The sequence below is a fragment of the Phoca vitulina genome, unplaced genomic scaffold (assembly GCF_004348235.1).
Source record: "Phoca vitulina isolate PV1807 unplaced genomic scaffold, GSC_HSeal_1.0 scaffold10, whole genome shotgun sequence".
In the NCBI taxonomy this organism is placed as follows: Eukaryota; Metazoa; Chordata; class Mammalia; order Carnivora; family Phocidae; genus Phoca; species Phoca vitulina.
In genome coordinates, this window is record NW_022589713.1 from 22,064,094 (window position 1) to 22,081,670 (window position 17,577).

Here is a 17,577-nt window from a genome sequence, read left to right on the forward strand (position 1 = left end):
ATCTATCAATCCCACTACTGGGTATTTATCCAACCAATACAAAAACACTAATTCAAAGGGACACATGCACCCCTATGTTTATAGCAGCATTATTTACAATAGCCAAGATATGGAAGCAGCCCAAGTGTCCATCAATTGATGAATGGATAAAGAAGAGGTGGTATATATACACAATGGAATATTACCTATAAAAAGGAATGAAATCATGCCATTGGCAATGACATGGATGGAGCTAGAAAGTATAATGCTAAGAGAAATAAGTCAGAGAAAGATTAATACTATATGATTTCACTTATAAGTGGAATTTAAGAAACAAAACAAAGGAGCAAAGGGAAAAAGAGAGAGGAAGAAACAGACTCTTAACTATAGAGAACAAACTGATGGTTACCAGAGGGGAGATAGGTGGGTGGATGGGTTAAATAGGTGATGGGGATTAAGGAGTACTCTTGTTGTGATGAACACTGGATGTATGGAATTGTTGAATCACTATATTGTACACCTGAAACTAATATAACACTATATGTTAACTAACTGAAATTAAAATAAAAACTTAAAAAAAGAGAGAAGAAAAAAAATCCCTCCTAGAATTAATAAGCAATTATAGCAAAGTTGCAGGATGAAGGTTAATACACAAAGCTCACTTTTCTATATACCAATAATGAACATGTAGAATTTAAAACATGGCATAATTTACATTAACACCTGAAAAAATTAAATATTTAAGTATCAATATAACTAAATAAGTACAAGATCTATTTAAGGGAAACTATAAAACTCTGATGAATTAAATCAAGGAACTAAATAAATGGGGAGATATTCCATGTTCATGGATAGGAGAACTCAATACTGTCAAGATGTCAGTTCTTCCCAATGTGATCTATGGATTCAACACAATCCCAATCAAGATCCCAGTAAATTATTTTATGGATATTGACAAACTGATTCTAAAGTTTATATGGAAAGGCAAAAGACTCAGATTAGCCAACACAATATTGAAGAAGAAGAAAAAAGTTGGAGGATGATGCTACCTGACTTCAAGATTTACTATAAAGCAATGATTATCTAGACAGCATAATAGTGGTGAAAGAAAAGACAAACAATTCAATAGAACAGAATAGAGAGCCCAGAAATGGACCCCCATAAATAGAGTCAACCGATCTTTGACAAAGAAGGAAAGGCAGTACAATGGAACAAAGACAGTCTCTTCAACAAACTGTCCTGGCAACTGGACATCCACAAGCAAAAAAATAAATCTAGACAAAAACCTTCTGCCCTTCATAAAAATTAATTCAAAATGGATCATAGGCCTAAATGTAAAATGCAAAACTATAAAACTCCTAGGAGATAGCACAGAAGAAAACCTAGATAACTCTGGGTATAGGAACGCCTTTTTAGATACAACACCAAAGACATGAGCCCTGAAAGAAATAACTGATCCTGAACTTGATTAAAATTAAAAACTTCCACTCTTTGAAAGACAATATCAAGAGAATGAGAAGACAAGCCAGGGGCTGGGAGAAAAATATTTGCAAAAGACAGACCTGATAAAGGACCATTAATAATAAGAATCTTAAAACCCAAGAGTAAGGAAACAAACAATTCCATTAAAAAATGGGCCAAAGACCTGAAAAGGCATCTCACCAAAAAAGATACACAGATGACAAATAAACATATGAAAAGATGATCTACATCATATGTCATTGGGAAATGCATATTAATACAATAATTACACATCTATTAGAATGACCAAAATCTGGAACAGTGATGATACCAATTGCTGGGGAGGATATGGAGCATCAAGAACTTTCATACACTGCTGGTATGAATACAAAATGTTACAGACATTTTGGAAGACAACGTGGTGTTCTCTTACAAAATTTAATATATTCTTAACATACGATCCAGCAATTGTGCTTCTTGCCAATTACCCAAAAGAGTTGAAAACATTATGTTCTCACAAAAACCTGCACATGTATGTTCACAGCAGTTTTATTCATAATTGCCAAAACTTGGAAGCAACCAAGATGTCCTCCAGTAAGTGAGTGGATAAATAAACTGTGGTACATCCAAACAATGGTATATCATTCAGCGCTAAAAACATGAGCTATCAAGACATGAAAAGACACGAAGGAACTTTAAATGCACATTAATAAGGGAAAGAAGCCCATCTGAAAAGACTACATACTGTATGATTCCAAGTATATGGCTTCCTGGAAAAGGCAAAACTATAGAGACAATAAAAATATCAGTGATTATGGGGATGCAGGGCAGGAGAGAGATGAAACGGCCGAGTACAGAGGAATTTTATGGCAGTGAAAATACTCGGTATGCTATTACAATGATGGGTATATGTCATTATACATTTGTACAAACCCATATAGACCATACAATACCAAGAGTAACCCTAAACTAAACTATCATGTGTCAATGTAGGTTCATCCCTAGTAACAAATGTAGCATTCTGGTGAGCAATATTGAGAACGGAGGAGGCTGGGAGCACACAGGAAATCTCTGTACCTCCCTCTCAGTGTTGTTGCAAACATAAAACTGCTCTTAAAAAATGAAATCTTGGGCGCCTGGGTGGCTCAGTTGGTTAAGTGACTGCCTTCGGCTCAGGTCATGATCCTGGAGTCCCTGGATCGAGTCACGCATCAGGCTCCCTGCTCGGCAGGGAGTCTGCTTCTCCCTCTGACCCTCCCCCCTCTCATGTACTCGCGCTCTCTCATTCTCTCTCTCTCAAATAAATAAATAAAATCTTTAAAAAAAAAAAATGAAATCTTAAAAAATTATATAATAAATATCTTGAGAAGAAGGGATAAGAAAGAATTGAGAAAGTAAAGGGATTCCTCAGGAGAAGAGATGGTGCCCACCCACTGCAAGAACAGCTGCATTATTCTACCCACTAGTGCAGAAGTTTAACTGCATCTGAGTCATCACAGAGGAAAACTGGATTTCTTTCCTCTTTACCACATAGGAAATACAGGAACTATAATGCATTATTTTATTTATTATGGAAGCTCATAAATTAGGGTTTTTTCTTAATCACTAAACGTCTTAAATTTCCAGGTCAAATTTTCCTCTCTCCCCACCCCAGAATACGTTGCATGTAGTTAATTATTCTGTATTTTCAGATACATTACAAACATGCATATGTAGATGATTCAAACTGACCACAAAATGTTTAAATTTGGGGTGGAGGGAACTGGAGAATTTTGCTCCTTGAGGAAAAAGGTGCTTGGAGAAGAGGAAAGATTGGTTCTGTCATCAATATTTAGATACTCCTTGAGCTAAAAGACTTAACCAAATACAGTGCATCTCAAATTAGTTTCTTTCATGATTTATCTGAGGTACATATGAATAAAACTGGTTAGTGGACTGTCTCACAGACCTATAGTATAAAGTTCCAGCAGACTTAGATAATTCCTAGGCTGTGTATCCCAGCAATCCTGGTTTTTAGTTCCCAACTTTCTAGTGTTCACAAATTTTAATCCTGTATCCAGATAGGTACTTCATCTAAATACCGAAGATAGACATGAATCATCTGTGTAAGTAAAACTTGCCTTATTATGAATATTTTTAAAAGGTAAAGGTATCCAATTTTATTTTTAGATATTTAAATGGAAATGTCTCTGGGAAATCAATCTGCCATGGATTAAAGATTTTATTGTATACTGTACAGGACCCAAATCCTATACTATGGTCACATAAAGTAGATGCTCAATAATGCCCATAAGCCAGAAGAATGCTGGAAGGAGAAAGGCAAAGAAACAGACAAATAGTGTTTGTATAAATTACAGATCAAGATTCCAGTGTAAAGAACCAAAATCTTTTTACCAGATTCCTATCATAGTCTGAAAAAAAGATATCAGATAGGTTTAGATCCGCAAGAATAACTGCCAAGCATGCAACTGTCTCCAAACTTTTAAAATACAATATATACTTTTTTTGTCCCAAGGGAAACTCATACAGAACCTTGTACAGAAAAAATAACTGAAGAGACTGGGTGAGGGTGAGGAGTAAAGGGCCGGAGCCCAACTTGCTGAACCTTTCTGACCCCACCTTAAACTGCACAGAAGCCCTGGGCCTTGGCAGAACCCAGCTAGAAAGCCTCTGCCCAAATGGACACTCAGGCTGAAAGACAATATGTAATTGCAAAACACTAGCATTATGTTTTTAACACTGCAGTAGCAGGTGCCTCGCCTTGGTGGCTCAGTTGGTTAAGCATCTGCCTTCAGCTCAGGTCATGATTTCAGGGTTCTGGGATCGAACCCCACGTCAGGCTCCCCGATGAGCGGGGAATCTGCTTCTCTCTCTCCCTCTGCACCTAACACCGCTCTTGCTATCTCTCTCAAATAAATAAAATCTTTTAGGGGCGCCTGGGTGGCTCAAGGCGGTTGGGCGTCTGCCTTCGGCTCAGGTCATGATCCCAGGGTCCTGGGATCGAGCCCCACATCGGGCTCCCTGCTTGGCGGGGAGCCTGCTTCTCCCTCTCTCTCTGCTGCTCCCCCTGCTTGTGCTCTATCCCTCTCTCTCTCTCAAATAAATAATAAAATCTTAAAAAAAAATTTTTTTTAAATAAAAAATAAAATAAAATCTTTTAAAAAAACAAAAACACTGCAATAGCTATTTAATACTACTTAGTTCAAATCTGTAATCTTAAAGTAAACTCAACATTGAAGTTACAGTTTAACTAAATTCAAGTTTAACCAGTGAGTCTAGATTTGATACTTAAAAACTAACCAACTTCTTAGTTGTGAAGAATCAAGAACATAGCCTTCTTTTATTGACTCACTCTTTCAGTCACATACAGTGTTTAAGCACAGTAGGAAGTACATAATCATTCCAGTACAAATTCTCTATTTTCATTGGCTGGAATTAATACACTCGGCCGGTGCGATCCAATAGGGCAGTCACTAGTGACGGGTGGCCACCGAGCACCTGAACTGCGGCTGGTCTGCACTGAGATGTACGCAAACTGTAAAATACACCCTGGATTTCAAATGCTCAGTTAAAAAAAAAAGAAAGAATGTAAGTGCTGTAATGATATTTTCGGTATACTGAGTTAAATCTATGAATTTCACCTCTTTCTTTTTACCTTTTAAATGTGACTGCTAGAAATTTTTAAGTTACATATAACTCTCATTTTATTTCTATTGAACAGAACTACACCAGAATATTTCAAGAATACCTCTTCCAAGACTAACAGAAACAATCATATAAACTACTTATAAAGTAACAATTATTTCTCTTAAATATCTGGCAATAGACGTATCTTAAGGCTAATATATTTTTGACCCCCCCCCCTTTTTTTTGCAATAACCACTGCCATTAATTTTTTGAACTAGAAACCAGAACTTCCTCTTATTTTTTCTTAGGTTTTAAAAAATGTATTTTTTAAAAGTTAACATGTGCATAAGAGGAAACTGAAAAACACAAGAAGCAAAGAACAAAGTCATCCATAATCACAAGCAGTTTACAGTTTGACTTTTAGGTCCCATGTGTGTATCTACACAAGTAAGCATTTTAATGTAATTAAGATCATACAGTTATGTATCATGCTTTTTTACACACCATGAATATTTACCATTTCAAAATCCTCAAACTATGAGTATTTTGATAACCAAGAATACATTACACCGACCCCATCTGAAAGAAAAAAAAATGTAATCCTGCCTTTCTTGGCGACAAAAATTCCATAAAAGACAAAAATGGCAACAGGCCTCTAGATAAAGATATTGGCAGAGTTACAATTACAATACTGCATTCTCTTAATGTTCAATTAAAACTGAGACATAAAGTAAAAAGAGTACACAATGTATATTGCTTCTAAAAGAATTCATTATCCAATTTATACTATTCAAATATTAGCAGGGAGGTATGTTTCCCTTGAAACACTTAAAGTATTACTATAATACAGCCAAAGAGACGCACACACATTAACAGTTATCATTAAAATGTAAATATGAACACATCTGCATACATCTCTCCCTCTATACTTCCTCCTGCCTCTCTGCAGAACTTCCTCTTATTAATCTAACATGTGACATTCTAACTATTCTGTTGGAATGGGTGGAATTATCTCAACAACACGACTCACAGTAGAGGTATTAAAAGTAAAGAAATAATTTAAAAGGCAATTTATGTCAGGGAGGTGGGCAACGGAAGTGTGAGAGTAGGGAAAGGGCTAGGGGCTGGGGTTGCGGTCAAATCGTTCTCTGGCTTTACAGTCCCTAATCCTGGCGCTTCAAGGGAATGGGTTTCCCAGATAGCGAGATTCCTGAGAACAATGTGATATGAAGCAACAAAGGCTTTTTATTTTCCAAAGGATCCCAGAATGAAGCTATGACCCTGGCAGGATCCGTCTTTATCAACCTCGCCATCAGTGTCAACTCCAAATGAGTCAGTGCGGGCCACAGCCTTACAGCATTTCCACCAGGTAGCAGCTTGAAGAGCCTATTAAGAGACTGGCTCCCAGTGACACCCTCTTAACACTGTCATGTCTATGTCACCATAAACTTTAAACAGTCAGTCTGAGCCAGTTCAATTAACTCTGATAATTCTACCAAGACAACAGATTAACATTTGAGTTAGGATCATCTTTTCTTCATAGGTTGTAACATGGAAAGGATGCTTTAAAAATACTATATTTATACTTATAAATATATATATATAATTGAAAAGTGGATTTAAAACTAACTTGAATGATATCATATAGCTCATCTAAATATTTTTCAAAAGGAAAACATATATTTAATGCAACCTCTATTTTTCTCACATCACATTTACCAACTAAATATTTTATACTCTGTGCTGGCTTAATATTTTAATTGTTTTAATGTTTTAATGTTCTCTAAGAATTTCCTTAATATCTCCTTTCAACACTTGTATATGGGCAAGAGGGAAAGTAGCAGGTGATTCCTTGCCTTCTAAACAGAAAAAACCTTATGTTTTAGTGACTAAACCGATTCTTTTCTATGCATATGTAACCATCATTCTATCATTGCATCTAATAATGTCACGTTGTTTAACAACTGTACTTTTTAATATAATACATTTTAATATTTGATAGAACATCACCCTCACTCTTTTAGAAAATGCTGCTTAGTACCATTCATTTATTCTTTCATAAAAATTTTAGAATCACTCTGTCAAGTTCTTAAAATCTAACAGTCAATAAATTATGAGGATAACCATTCAGGAAAAAAACAAGTTTAGCCCATCAAATACCACATAATAATAATTTTCAGATCAAATATATAAAAAAGAAATTATAAAGCAGAAAAAATCTTGGCTTAGGTAAAGCTTTATAGTATGACACCAAAGATAGAAACCCTACAGAAAAAATTAAGAGAATTAAGCAATTCTAAATAATTGTTTATAAAACAACTGTATTTCCATTAAAACTATTAGGCAAAAATTAATTAAGAGAATTAATTCTAAATAATTGTTTATAAAACAATTGTGTTTCCATTAGAACTATTAGGCAAAAATTAAGGTAAACTAGGAAACACCCAGAAATGCAACAAAACAGCAAAGGGTTAATAATATAGTTAATATAGGAAGACCTATTTCAAAAGTAAAATATAAATATCCTAGAAGAAAAGTGAGCAAAAGACACAAACAATTTATAAAAAATGGAAATGTCTGCAAGTAGATGAAAAAATGACACAACCTAATTCATAATTAAAGAAATGCACATGAAAACAAATAATTATAACCATATTTTTCACCTATCAGATCAACAAAGACAAGCTTAAAAGTAGGGGAAATTAAAAAAAATAATAGTGCCCAATATTGGCAAAGTGTGAGGAAACGGACAATCCGAAATACTGCTGGTGAAAGTCTGGATCAACATAACTTTGGAGAGTACTTTACAATATATATTACAATCTTTAAGAATGTTAAACTACACTGGTACAGCAATTTCACTTCTAGGGCCACTTCCTAAGAATATAAATGGACACATACTCCTAGATGTTTATATAAAGACATTCACCCAAGCACTATTTGCAAGAGTAAAAAAGTAAAAAATTAAATGTTCTATAATAAGGAATTCAATACATAAATTATGGTACATTTAATGGTAGACTGGACTTCTATGCAATCATTATGACTACACATTGGTTGACTTGTCATATTTAAAAAGGAAAATTTTAATCATGAAACTCAAATAAAATATTGTATTATATAGTGCGTAGTGCATCTAAATAATAAGAAAATATTAAATGGCATAAAGAGAGAAATTGACAGTAATACATTTAATAGTAGGGGACTTTAACACCCTATTTACATCAATGAATAGATCATCCAGACAGAAAATCAATAAGGAAACACTGGCCTTAAATGACACATTAGACCAGATGGATTTAACAGATATAAACAAAACATGTCATCCAAAAACTGCAAAATACACACCCTTCTCAAGTGCACATGGAACATTCTCCAGGACAGATCACATGTTAGGCCACAAAACAAACCACAATAAATTCAGCAAGACTGAAATCGTATCAAGCATCTTTTCTGACCACAACAATATGAAAAGAGAAATTGATTACAAGAAGAAAACTGGAAAAAACACAAACATGTGGAAACTAAACAACATGTTACAAACAACTAAGAGGTCAACAAAAAAAATCAAAAAGGAAAAAAATACCTTGAGACAAACGAAAATGGAAACACAATGCAGCAAAAGTAGCTCTAAGAGGGAAGCTCATAAAGATAGAAGCCTACATCAAGAAACAAGAAAAATCTCAAATGAACAATCTAACTTTACACATAAAGGAAATAGGAAAAGAAGAACAAAGCCTAAAGTTAGTAGAAGGAAGAAATAATAAATTAATTAATTAAATAAAATAAATAAATAAATAAAGGAAATAAATGAAACAGAGACTTAAAAAATAGAAAAAAAAATTAAAAAATGAAACTAAAAACTGGTCTTTTGAAAAGATAGAGAAAACTGATAAATCTCTAGCCAGATAGATAAGACAAAAAAGAGAGAAGAAACAAATAAATAAGAGAAGTTACAACTGACACCACAGAAATACAAAGGATCATAAAAGGCTACCACAAATAATTACATGCCAACAAACTGGAAAACCTTTAATGGATAAATTCCTAGAAACACACAACTTTCCAAGATTAAATCACACAGAAATAGAAAATCTGAATCAACCAATAACAAGTAATGAAACTGAATCAGTAATTTTAAAACTCCCAAAATATAAAAGTCCAGAACCAGATAGCTTTACAGGTGAATTCTATAAAACATTTAAAGAAGAGTTAGTACTGGGGCACCTGGGTGGCTCAGTCACTTAAGCATCTGACTTTGGCTCAGGTCGTGATCCTGGGGTCCTGGGTTCGAGCCCCAAGTCAGGCTCTGCACACAGCAGGGAGTCTGCTTGTCCCTCTCCATCTCCCTCTGCCCTTCCCCCCCGCTCATGCTCTCTCTCAAATAAATAAAATCTTTAAAAAGGGGGAGGGGGGTGCCTGGGTGGCTCACTTGGTTAAGCATCTGCCTTCAGCTCAGGTCATGATCCCAGAGTCCTGGCAGATCAAGCCCCGCATCGGGCTTCCTGCTCAGCGGAGACTGCTTCTCCCTCTCCCACTCCCCCTGCTTGTGTTCCCTCTCTCGCTGTGTCTCTCCCTGTCAAACAAATAAATAAAATCTTAAAAAAAAAAAAAGTACCTATCCTTCTCAAATTATTCTAAAATACTGAAGAGTAAGGAAAGCTTCCAAACTCATGAGGCCAGCATTACCCTAATATCAAAACCAAAGACACCACAAAAAAGAAAATTATAAGCTAATATCCCTGATGAACACAGCTGTGAAAAATCCTCAAAAGAATATTAGCAAACTGAATTCAACAATACATTAAAAGGATCATGATCAAGTAGGATTTATTCCAGGAATATAAGGATGGTTCAACATCTGCAAATCAATCAATGTGATACACCACAAAATGAAAGATAAAAATCATATGATCGCCTCCATACTTGCAGAAAAAGCATCTGACAATTCATCATCCATTATGATAAAAACTCTTAACAAACTGGATATAGAGGGAATATACTTCAACATAATAAAGGCCATAAATGACAAATCCACACCTAACTTCACACTCAACAAGCTGATAGCTTTTCTTCAAGATCAAGAATAAGAGAAGGATGCCCACACTCACCACTTTTATTCAACAAAGTATTGGAAGTCCTGGCCACAGCAATTAGGCAAGAAAAAGAAATAAAAGGGTATCAATATTGGAAAGGAAAAAGTAAAACCATCAAAATTTGCAGATGGCATACCATATAGAAAGCCCTAAGACTACAGAAAAAACTGTTAGAACTAATAAATGAATTCAGTAAAGCAGCAGCATACAAAATTAACATACTAACATATTAGTGTATTTCTGTACACTAATAATGAGCTATCAGAAAATTGCAATTACAAAATGATTGCAATTACATTTGCATCAAAAAGAAAAAAACACCTAGGAATAAATTTAACCAAGGAGGTGAAAGATTTGTCCACTGAAAACCATAAGACATTGATGAAAGAAACTGAAAACAACACAAATAAATAAGATATTCCATGCTTATGAACTGGTTAGCTCACTCGGTTAAGCATCTGCCTTCAGCTCAGGTCATGATCCCATTAGAGGGGATCATGGGAAGATTAATTAGAAGAATTAATAGTTAAAATGCCTATCCTACCCAAAGCAATCTACAAATTCAGTGCAATCCCCATCAAAATATCAGTGGCATTTTCCAAAGAACTATAACAAAGAATCCTAATGTTTGAATGGAACTACAAAAGATCCCAAGTTGCCAAAGCAATACTGAGAAAGAACAAAGCTGGAGGTATTGTGCCCCCTAATTTCAAACTATACCACAAAGCTATAGTAATTAACACAGTGTGGTACTGGTATGAAAACAGACATATATTAATGGACTAGAATAAAGACCAGAAATAAGCCCACACTTATATCGTCAATTAATCTATAACAAAGAGACAAGAATAAACAATGGGGAAAAAGAGTCTCTTCAATAAATGATGGGAAAACTAGCTACACGCAAAAGAGTATTAGGTCACTACCTTACACTATATACAAAATTCAAAATGGATTAACTACTTGAACATAAGAACTGAAACCACAAGACTCCTAGAAGAAAACACAGGCAGTAAGCTCTTTGACATCAGTCATAGCAGTATTTTTTTGGACCAGTATCCTGTGGCAAGGGCAACAAAAGTTAAAATAAACAAATGGAATTACATCAAACTGAAAAGGTTTTGCATGATAAAAGAAACTGTAAAGAAAACAAAGAGACAATCTACTGAATGGGAAAAGATTCCTGCAAGTCATACATCTGATAAGGGGCTAAAATCCCGAACATATAAAGAACATACACAAATTAATATCAAAAAAACAAAACCTGATTTAAAAATGGGTAGAAGACATGAACAGACATTTTTCCAAAGACATACAGATGGCCAACAGACACATGAAAAGATGCTCAGCATCACTCATCATCAGGGAGATGCAAATCAGAACCACAATGACGTATCACCTCACACCAGTCAAAATGGCCAGTATCAAAAAGACAAAATAGCGAAAGTATTGGCGAGGATGTGGAGAAAAGGGAGATCTTATACAATGTTGATGGGATTATAAATTGGTGCAGCCACCATAGAAAACAGTCTGGAGGCTCCTCAAAAAATTAAAAATAGAACTATCATATGATGCAGTAATCCCACTTCTGGGTATTTATCTGAAGAAAACAAAAATACCAACTCAAAGAGATATCCACACCCCTATGTTCACTGCCTCACTGCTTTAAATAGCCAAAATATAGAAACAACCCAAGTGTCCATTAATAGATAAATGGATAAAGAAGATGTGGGTATGGGTGCCAGTGTGTGTTTGTATTCGATTATAATGGAATATTACTCTGTCGTAAAAAAAGAATGAAATCTTGCCACTTGTGACAACATGGATGGACCTAGAAGGCATTATACTTAGTGAAATAGGTCAGACAGAGAAAGACAAATACTGTATGATTTCACCTATATGTGGAATCTAGAAACCAAACATATTCCCCCCCAACACACAACAGTGTTTTTCTAGTAAATGTACGTGACTGCAATGTACACTGCATAGAAGCATAGAAAAAGTTGGAAGAAATTTACACCAAAACGTTAATCATGATAGATCTCTAAGCTATGGAATTATGGGTGATTTTATTTAATTCTTGTCTCACTGACATCTTCTCATTTTTCTAAAATGAACATGTATTCTGTAACTTTAATAGCTGATGAAAAGAACTTGAACAAACATAGGACTCAACGATTGAGAAGTTATTGTGAAGTCCACTTGCAGATGTTAAAAAATATATAAGAAAAAAGTTGATATCAAGTTTTTAAAAACTGGGGGAAGTGTGGATGTTGATCTCCATTTATCTAATCTCCCAGATTTTCTCCCTTGACTGTTCAGTGGTGACTCACAGGTCACCAAAATGTAACATGTCAACCTTGACTGGATTCCAATTTGAACATCCAACTGTACAAAGACATAATTTCAGACAACTGGGGAAGTCTGAACAGACTGAATATTAAATTCTGTTAATAAATTATTTATTCTGTTATAATTTTTTGAAGTCCTTATCTGTTGGGAAACATGAAAATTTCTGTGATTTGCTTTGTAATATTCCAGCCAAAGGTAAAAAGTGGGGAAGGATGAAACAAGACTGGCAAAATGAGTTTGTTCGGTACAGTCTTAGCTTTGCAAGTAGAACAAGTTCTAGAGCTCTGTTATGCAATAACATGCACAGAGTTAACATTAATATACTCTTTAAAATGGTTAAGATGGTAAATTTTAATGTGTTTTCTACCACAATAAAAAAAAAAAAAAGGCCTAGCAAAATGATGGTAACTATTAATGCTGGATAACAGCTATCCAGAAATTTATTTAAAAGTTGTTTTTTTTTAATGATGAGCATACAGCACTGCCACATACTGAATCATAGAAAGATTTAATTTTGTTTAGTTTGCTAAGGGGGAAAGAGAAATATAGTCTCAGTAATATTTTTTGAGTTAAGCAGGGAGAGTAGTTTTAAACAAACTATCAGGAGAATAATTCAAATACCCTTAGTAGGGAAAACAAATGTTGGCTTTTTAAAGGCTTCTTATTCTGGCCTATTTCAATCATGGTAAACAAAAATCTCACTTTTACTAGCAATGAAGTTTAATTATGCAAAGCAATCACAATAGTCATTTGAAAAAAGGATTTGCATCAATAATAAGCACACTCCACAGATGAGTAATTGAGAACTAAAAAGTAGGACTTGATTTTCTTTTTTTTCCAATCTGAAGGCTACAATTAGAGTATAACAATATCTTATAGCTATTTATGTTTGCACAGTGCTTTAGCATTCAGGTCAAAAAAACCGTGGTCTAGACATCCAGGATTTTATTGGCCCACTCTGACTGCATAGCTTGCTGCAGCCTAGTAAATAATTTTCTTCCTTGAGGTCGCTGTGGGCCCCCCTGCCATCCTGAGTGGAGTCACTCACAGCAGAGCCATTCACGGTACTTTACTGGCCAGCTGATATTTCAGGAGAATGATTACAAGCCAAAACATTACTGAGAGTTAAAGCAGCAAATAATGCAGATTGTTTGTTTTTTTTTAATTTTTAAAGCTTCCCTTCAGCTCTTTCAACTTATCGAGTAATTCCCTCATTCTATAAAACTGAGATAACTACTAACATTGACAGATTATCATGATATTAAATAGACAACATAGAACCACATATTCTAGATAACTGCCATGTAGAAGAAGCATTGAGACTGTGTCTAGCACACAACAGATGGTCACAAATATTTATTCCCCTCTATGTTCATTTCCTTTTATGTTCTTGGTTTTTAATTGAAAAAGCAAACATAGTATGTTCTAAGAAGAACTATCCCTAAATTAGATATTTTTTGGTTCTGCTTAAGTCACTAGTTCTTCATTTAAAAAAAGATTTTTTTTAAATTTTATTATGTTCTGTCACCATACAATACATCATTAGTTTTTGATGTAGTGATCCACAATTCATTGTTTCCGTATAACACCCAGTGCTCCATGCAGTACGTGCCCTCCTTAATACCCATCACTAGGCTAACCCATCACCGCACCACCCACCCCTCTAAAACCCTCAGATTGTTTCTCAGAGTCCATAGTCTCTCATGGTTCATCTCTCACTCAGATTTCCGCCCCCCCTTCATCTTTCCCCTCCTTCTCCTAATGTCTTCCATGCTATTCCTTATGTTCCACAAATAAGTGAAATCATATGATAATTGACTTTCTCTGCTTGATTTATTTCACTTAGCATAATCTCCTCCAGTCCCATCCATGTTGATGTAAAAGTTGGGTATTCATCCTTTCTGATGGCTGAGTAATATTCCATTGTATATACGGACCACATCTTCTTTATCCATTCATCTGTTGAAGGGCATCTCGGCTCTTTCCACAGTCTGGCTATTGCCGACATTGCTGCTATGAACACTGGGGAGCATATGGTCCTTCTTTTCACTACATCTGTGTCTTTGGGGTAAATACCCAGGAGTGCAATTGCTGGGTCATAGGGTAGCTCTATTTTTAATTTTTTGAGGCACTTCCACACTGTTTTCCAAAGCGGCTGTACCAACTTGCATTCCCACCAACAGTGTAAGAGGGTTCCCCTTTCTCCACAACCTCTCCAACATTTGTTGTTTCTTTCCCTGTCCATTTTTGCCATTCTAACTGGTGTAAGGTGGTATCTCAATGTGGTTTTGATTTGAATTTCCCTGATGGCTAATGATGATGAACATTTTTTCATGTGTCTATTAGCCATTTGTATGTCTTCTTCAGAGAAGTGTCTGTTCATGCCTTCTGCTCGTTTTTTGAACTGATTATTTGTTTTTTGGGTGTTAAGTTTGAGAAGTTCTTTATAAATCTTGGATACCAGCTCTTTATCAGTAGTGTCATTTGCAAATATCTTCTCCCATTCTTTAACTAGAGTTCTAAAAAGTGTTTCTGTTACCACAGAGATATTGCTTTTAGTCAGTACACTTATGAATGCAATGTGAATCTCTTGGTACCTGTAGGCCAACAGGCAGTCAGGCTGAAGCTCCCTGGCTGAGGCATCTCGGCCAAGGTACCCCAGTTACTAGAAATGGAGCAAGACACAGAAGTGGAGCCAAGGCAAAAGCCAGAAACAGCCAGACTAGAGACCCAAAGAAATGGAAAGGGAGACAGAGAAAAAACCGAGGTAGAAAGAGAGAGAAAGGGAGGGACAGAAGGGCAGAAAAAGGGAAGACCAAGATCAGGAGAGTGACATGAGTGTGAGGGTGGAGTGAGCAAGACAGAGAGGGCAAGAGAGAGCACGAGAGAGGAGCGAGCAAGCAAAAGAGTGCGTGGCACAAAGACACGCGTGGACACGACTGTGGACATGAGGGAGCAAACAGGGACTACATTAAGCTAGTGCCAATGCCATCAAGACTTCTCCGCCTCTCATTATTTTAAAATGGCTTAAACCAACCTGAATTATCTCTGATTGTTCAGCCAAAGCCTTCCTCTGTGCCTCCAGAGAAGACACCTGTTGCTGATAAATCAAGCGTTGCTTCTCCCAGTCCAGTGATTTCTGACGAAATTCCTGAAGAGGCAATTAAGGTACTTAACTTGTAAGTGCTTCCCCTTGCAGTCCCTGCTTCCCAGATTCACTTTTAATTTTTTCCCCTCCTCCCTGGGTACACACGCACGTTTCTCCCCAGCAGGAGCCCCATTACTCACTTAGCTGATAGGATTGTAGAGCAATACTAAATTCCTGACATACTGTGCCTCTGGATATCTGTCTTCCTAAATTTAACACACTAATGGTGAAGAGTATGAAACACAGATGCTAAATCCTAGGTTCGTGATGATTTTCATAGATTTGCTGCCACCTAAAGGTTGTTATCGTTGTTAGTGATTTTTCAGAAAACTGATCTTAAGAGAACTAAAATCTCAAAATATGATTATGGGGAGATCCCACTACCCAAATTCTTGATATCCAAACCCAGAAATTGAACAGATCAAATAAATTTTCAGATGAGTCCCTGGGTAGGCCAATTCTTACTTCTAGTATCTGAAATTCAGGAACAAAATAAATTCAGATAATGTAATACCCTTTGATATCCAAATTTTTACTATCTCAACAGAAGAACTGCAAAGACTTGAATTACAAGGGGATATCTGTACTAAATTCTAACAGATATTTCTAACCCAAAGCCAAACAGTCAAATTTCATGATGGATCACTTCCAGTTGATAAGAAAATGAGCCCAATATTTATGAAAATGGGGCAAATCAAAGGGATTTCTATCGCTGTCCTCCAGGATCCTCAACTCCAGCAGTCTCAAACTAGTTTGGGATAATCACTGTTAACCAGCTTTCTGAAAGTCACTCACTCATTCATTCTCCAAAAATGCCAGGAACTGTTCTAAGTGGTGAGGCTACAATAGTTAACAAAACAAAAAGTCAAGCCCAACTCAACTGGCAATAGGCAACACATTCATTGTATAATACATTAGATGATCAAACCTGTTTTGCAGAAAACGGAGCACAGAGTGCTCAGAGATGGGGGTTGCAATTTTAAAAAGGGATGGCATTTAAGTAAACTCCCAGGGAAATGGGGATGAAGTTATACTATTCTGGGAAGGGAAAGGCAAGTACAAAGGCTTGAAGTGGAAGCATCCTGGTACATTTAAGGGTAAGCAAGAAGGCTGGTGTGGCTCAAATGGAGTAAAGGGAAAAGCAGGTAAAGAAAGGTCAGTTAACAAGGAGTGAGACTATGTAGGTCATCAGGATAACTTTGGCTTTTAAGAGAAGGTACTGGAAGGTTTTTGTAAAGGAGAGGACATGCTTTGACTTACAACAGAATCATTCTGGCTGCTGTGTGGAAAAAAGAGAAGTCGAGGGTCACGCTAAGGCTTTCAGCTTGAAAAGTTGAGGAATGGGGTTGCCATTAAACAGGAATGGTGTTGGGAGATGGGGAAGAGAAAACCAGGAAGTTTATTTTGGATGTGTCAAGTTTGACACGGGTTTAGACATTAAGGTGGAGCTGTGAAACAGCTGAAACAGGCAGTTGGAAATTATTCTGTAGCAAAAAGGACAAATCAAGACTGGATATATATATGTGGGAATTATCAACATATATACAGTGCTAAAAACTATGAGACTGAATGATATCACTAAGGGAGTGAGCATAGATACAAAAAAGAAGAGGTCCAATGATACAACACCTAGGGTATTCCAGTGTTAAAAGGTTGGGGAGCAAAAGAGATTGAGAAGGAGTAGCTAACAAGGTAGGAGAAAGCCCAGGAAAGCGTGGTTGTTCTCTAAGTCAAATCAAGAAAGTGTTTTAAGGTGGAACTCATTGGTGACCTACATGTAAATAGCTTCCAGAGAGTGACGGGGCAAAATCTTTACTGAGTGGATGCAAGAAAATGGACAAAAAGGAACTGGAGACAGGTACAGATGCCTAAAGTTTAGTTATAAAATGAAGGAAAAAAATGGGGCAGCATCCA

At 36.0% G+C, this 17,577-nt stretch overlaps 1 protein-coding gene across 9 annotated transcripts in view; it reads right to left on the reverse strand.

The window, feature by feature from the left end:
- Positions 1-17,577, reverse strand: part of CEP63 (centrosomal protein 63) — a 59,250-nt gene that overhangs the window by 19,404 nt on the left and 22,269 nt on the right. For all 9 annotated transcript variants that reach the window (XR_004300089.1, XM_032408655.1, XM_032408653.1 and 6 more), the window contains one exon: positions 15,553-15,666. Coding sequence is in view for 8 of the 9 variants with exons in the window: in XM_032408655.1 (XP_032264546.1) it covers positions 15,553-15,666 (114 nt within the window). In the remaining variant the exon portion in view is untranslated. The remainder of the gene's footprint in view (positions 1-15,552; positions 15,667-17,577) is intronic.